The sequence below is a fragment of the Alligator sinensis genome, unplaced genomic scaffold (assembly GCF_000455745.1).
Source record: "Alligator sinensis unplaced genomic scaffold, ASM45574v1 scaffold21_1, whole genome shotgun sequence".
Lineage (NCBI taxonomy): Eukaryota > Metazoa > Chordata > Crocodylia > Alligatoridae > Alligator > Alligator sinensis.
Window position 1 is genome coordinate 276,744 of NW_005842445.1, and position 4,737 is coordinate 281,480.

Below are 4,737 nucleotides of genomic sequence, written 5' to 3' on the forward strand. Positions count from 1 at the left end.
TGGGTCTAGCACCCATTGGACGATCAGGCCTGTGTTTTCCAAGGTGCGCAGAGCCAGAAGTGAGTCCAGAGCCTTGGATGGTGGCAGCGGGAACCCCAGGCTAGCGGGTGTGCTCCAGGGAAGGGGTTGGCCAGACGGGAGGCACCCTAAGGGAGGCACTCGGAGCCTGGAAGGTGGTCGGGAGCAGGGAGGTGGGCGGCTCAACGCAGGAGCGCCCCCTACTGGCCCGCCACAGTACAGTATGCATCAGCATTGAGAAAATGGCAGGTGGTGCGCTTTGAACTAAAACACATTTGACGTGCTTTAGTTCAAAGCGTATTGCTGCCATTTGCATGCTGCACCACTTACACACCTGCACCTGACACAGCACCAGATGTTTTTCATTAGGGCGTATTGCTAATTTAAAGTGCCCGATGAAGTGTCAGGAGCCTATGTAAAAATGCCTATGATTCTATTCTATAATTCTGTGAATAACCCAAAATTTGTCTTTTTTCTCCAGTGCTCTGGGACTCATGGGTCTGGGCTTGTCACTTACCATGTGTTATATCTAGTAGGGGTATCATTGTCCCTAATTCAATTCAGCCAAATCCGAATCTGAAGATTCAATGCTGAGTTTGGACTAGATTCGGAGAATCAGCACTTTGGACATAGGCACAGTTTTAAACGTTTTTTCTACATGCCTCAAGGTACCAGCATGGCTCGTGCAAGCTGCAATGCTGGGGCAGATGGAGCATCACACAGGAGTGTGGAGGGGCCCTCCACTTGCTTGGCAGCAAAGCCAGAAGTGGAACAGAAGTACTTCCAGTGGACCGGAAGTACGATTAGCCGTGGGGGGACCCCAGGTCCCCTCCCCAGACCCAGGAGGCACCAGTCACTGAGCCAGGGGAGCACGGGAGGCCCCTGCATGCTCCCTGGCAAACCCAGAAGTTTTTTCTACGTGCCTCAAGGTACCAGCACGGCTTGTGAAAGCTGCGATGCTGGGGCAGATGGAGCATCCCACAGGAGTGCAGAGGGGTCCTCTGCTTGCTCGGCAGCAAAGCCAGAAGTGGACCAGAAGTACTTCCAGTGGATCAGAAGTATGATCAGCCATGGGGGGACCCCAGGTCCCCTCCCCAGACCCAGGAGGCACCAGTCACTGAGCCAGGGGAGCACGGGAGGCCCCTGCATGCTCCCCGGCAAACCCAGAAGTGGACCAGAAGTGCTTCTGGTCCACTTCCAGGTCTGCTGCCAAGTGCACTGGGGAGCCCCCTGTGCTTCTGTGGGACACTCTGTGCACCCCAGCATTGCAGCATTCAAGAGCCACCTGCTACCTGGAGGTATGTAGAAAAAACATTTAAAGCTGTCTCTATGTCCAAATCTCTGAATCTTTCTGAATCTTTCCAAATCAATTTGGATGGTTCCAATTCAATTCGGAGAGATTAAAGGGTCCCCTGATTCAATTCGGATTCTGCCACCAAATTGAGCCAAATATCCACCAAATTGAATCAGGGACCAAAGCTTCACACACCCCTAATATCTAGATCCTAGTAAGCATTAATAAGCAACTTAGAAAGTTTACTAAGTTGCACATTAATGGTCACTAAGCACCAGAGTCTTGGTCCAGTTTCCATGCAGTCCAAGGCCTGAGAATAGAAATCAGCTACATTTTCGGTTAAGACCACGGGACCCACCAGACCCAGCGGACTGTGAGTCCCAAACCTATGACCATAATTAATCATCTTATTTCCATGGAATGGTCCCACATTAACGTACCACATGTTACTTAATATGGTCAAGAAATACTCCTCACTTGAAAAGGCCTAAATTTGCTACATTATGGGAATATTTAGCACCTGTAACCCCGATTGAATGCTCAGATGCCAGCATTTTAAGTGCACTTAATGTGTTCTAATGGTAACTTCAAAACCCACTTAGGAACATTGAACACATTTAGAATTTCTGAAGAAATGAAATATTCTGCTCCTAAACCTGCCAACTAAACTACCCTTGTTTGCCTCTGTCTCAGTGAATTTTCATGGGGTTCATTACAGTTCTCATGTGCGTCTTCAGTTTCATTCCACACCAATGAATTTTTCAGCTTCCAGAGCTATTTGAATTTTCCAGTGGATTACACTTTGTTTCTTTTACACCTTACCATTGTAATTGTTAAAAGAAAACACTTCCTGAAGTGAAGCTGTGCAGGTAAAAGGAGCAAAGACAGAACATCTACTTCTGTTCCTGAGACGTATGTCACCAAGACTTCCACATCTGTTGATCTAACCCCTACCACTCTGCATAAGCTTACAGAGAAGGATATAAGGAGCTCCAGGTCCCCTTACATACTTACCCTGGGCACCATAGATCCTGACAGTGATCAGCAAAAGCAGGCACAGCAACATTATCCCAAGTATCAGTGGAATGGGGGACCATGGGGAAGATCCTGGGGCTGGCTCTAAAAGAGAGGGAGAAGAAAAACACAAAAGAGATGACAGGGAAACGCATCCCACCTATGAAGTGAGGGTGGGCTGGAGTGCACTGGAGCATTTCCTGAACCTAGAAGCCAGAATACAACAAATCACAGAAGAAGACTCCTCAAGAGTGTCCCCCTCACTGGACAGTCCCTGTGACAGGACAGCAAGGAGGATGTTTTGGTAGAAGTGTGTGCATGGAGCTGCTGGAGCTGGAAGTCAAGCAGTTTTTGCTCCCTCTTCCAGCCCTACCTCTCAGTTAGAAAACTCTCCCTGGGTTAGGAGATGAATTCCAGGTAGCAGTCCCAGATAGATGCATGTGACCCTGTACAACACGGGGTGGAGTTCACCAGATTATTCTGCACAACAGACCAGTGCAGGGTTGGATTCAGGAGATGACCTGTGCCCTGGCAGGACTGTAGGCAAGAGCAACCACAGCCATTTCCTTCATGTACTGGAGCATTCTTGGCACAAGGGAGCGAGCAAACAGCACTGAGGGGAGAGCTGGGGTATCTTCCTTCTATCTTGTTCTATCATGTACTACCGTGACATAGGGGAATCGCAATGGCTGGGCTCTCATCTGAGCCAAGTGCACTTGATTGCCCCACAGCCCCTCCCTGCCCCACGCAGTACCTGTGCGCCCAGCATGCTGCGGCGTCTCTCTCTGCAGCTCTGGAGGAGTTTCTAGTCTGAGCTCTGATGAGGTGCCCTCCTGCCCACGCATTTCCAGCAGGTCCAGTGCAGCTGGTTTAGACATGGCTAGAAGTGATTCAGGCCTGGGCTGGGCTGGGCTGGGATGAGAGGAGGAATTGGTGGGTCTGTGGGCATTTGCCCACATTACACCTCTCCTGTTACCACATTATGCTTTTCCTGTGTCCATGAGACAAAAAAATCACCATTAAGATAACTAAATAGCATCTGTGTATCCATGCTGTCAACTGATTTATTGTTTTAGATTTTTTTTTATTGTGGTAATTTAAAACACCTCTGACATGTTTTATTTTTAGCTCCTGAATTTCTTCCATGAGGGTTTTTTTATTGTTTTAAATTTTCAACATGGATCTGACCTATACCCGAAAACGTGGTTTTCATAGATTTCATAGATTTCATAGACATGAGGGCTGGAAGGGGCCAAGGGAAGATCATTGAGTCCAGCCCCCCACCCAAGGGGCAGGAAGTCAGCTGGGGTCATAGGATCCCAGCAAGATAAGCATCCAAATTTACCTTGAAGGTGTTCAGTGTGGGTGCTTGAACCACCTCTGATGGCAGGCTATTCCAGACCTTCGGGGCTCGGACAGTAAAGAAATTCTTCCTTATATCCAGCCTGAAACAGTGTTGCTCGAGTTTATAACCATTCAACCTTGTCATCCCTTGGGGCACTCTGGTGAACAATCGTTCCCCCAGATCCTGGTGAACATCCCTGCTTTGCAACTATGACACCCCCAGGTGCCACTTGGTTTCACTTGATAATCCATGGAAATACATTGACTTTCTATTACAAAACTTCAACAAGACTCCAGGGGCTAATCTTGCAAATTTTTACTGGTGATTTCAGTGGCAACGTGTAGGGGGTGCATGGGAATGCATGTGTACCCTCTGAGAGAGTTGGTGCACCCCCTGACAGGACGCACTCCCTGCTTAGGTGACAGGTGGGGGAACAGGCAGGAGTGCCGGTGCCCCCACAGTGAGCACTGCCCAGGGACTAGGAGCACCAGATGAAGTGCTGCAGGCACTTCTGGGAGCACCGCAGCCACGTCCAGGAGTGCCACAGCTGCTTCCTGGTTGTCGTAATCGGCCACAATGGGACTCCACCCCAACCTGGGTTGCATGTGCCCCCTCTGACTAGGGTGGCACCAGTTGCCCATGGGTGATTTAGTTCAAGGTTCAAATTAATGAAAAATACAACTTTTTTGGATTCCAAAAAAAATTGTTCCCCGTGTTCACATGCACTTTGTGGCAAAGATCAAATTGTTATGGGTCAGGCAGTTCAAGACTCAAGTTAATTAAAATTACTTTTTGTTGAACTGGGTTTTTGGTTTGGCAGGGCTGAGGGGTGCAGGTCAGGAGTGAGAGGGACCGGCAGGGCTGAGAGGGTAGCGTAACCTGGGTGGTAAATGTAACCCAGGTGGTACTCAGATGAGGTACCCCCTCTCCAAATGAAGGTGTTTAGCAGGTGTTAGCATGCTATGGGAGGGGAAGCTGCTTATGGGGGAGCAGCTTTCCTCCTATCCGTTACAGAGTAGAGCCAAGACCAACTGGAACTTAGCCATATACAGTTTAATAGGGAAAG

The 4,737-nt window shown here is 48.9% G+C and overlaps 1 protein-coding gene across 1 annotated transcript in view; it reads right to left on the reverse strand.

Annotated features, from left to right (window-relative positions):
- Positions 1-4,737, reverse strand: part of LOC112551378 (C-type lectin domain family 7 member A-like) — a 37,819-nt gene that overhangs the window by 15,390 nt on the left and 17,692 nt on the right. Inside the window, exons 5-6 of the mRNA XM_025212110.1 lie at positions 3,081-3,238; positions 2,327-2,431 (exon numbers count right to left, since the gene is read on the reverse strand). Coding sequence (XP_025067895.1) covers positions 2,327-2,431; positions 3,081-3,238 — 263 coding nt within the window. The remainder of the gene's footprint in view (positions 1-2,326; positions 2,432-3,080; positions 3,239-4,737) is intronic.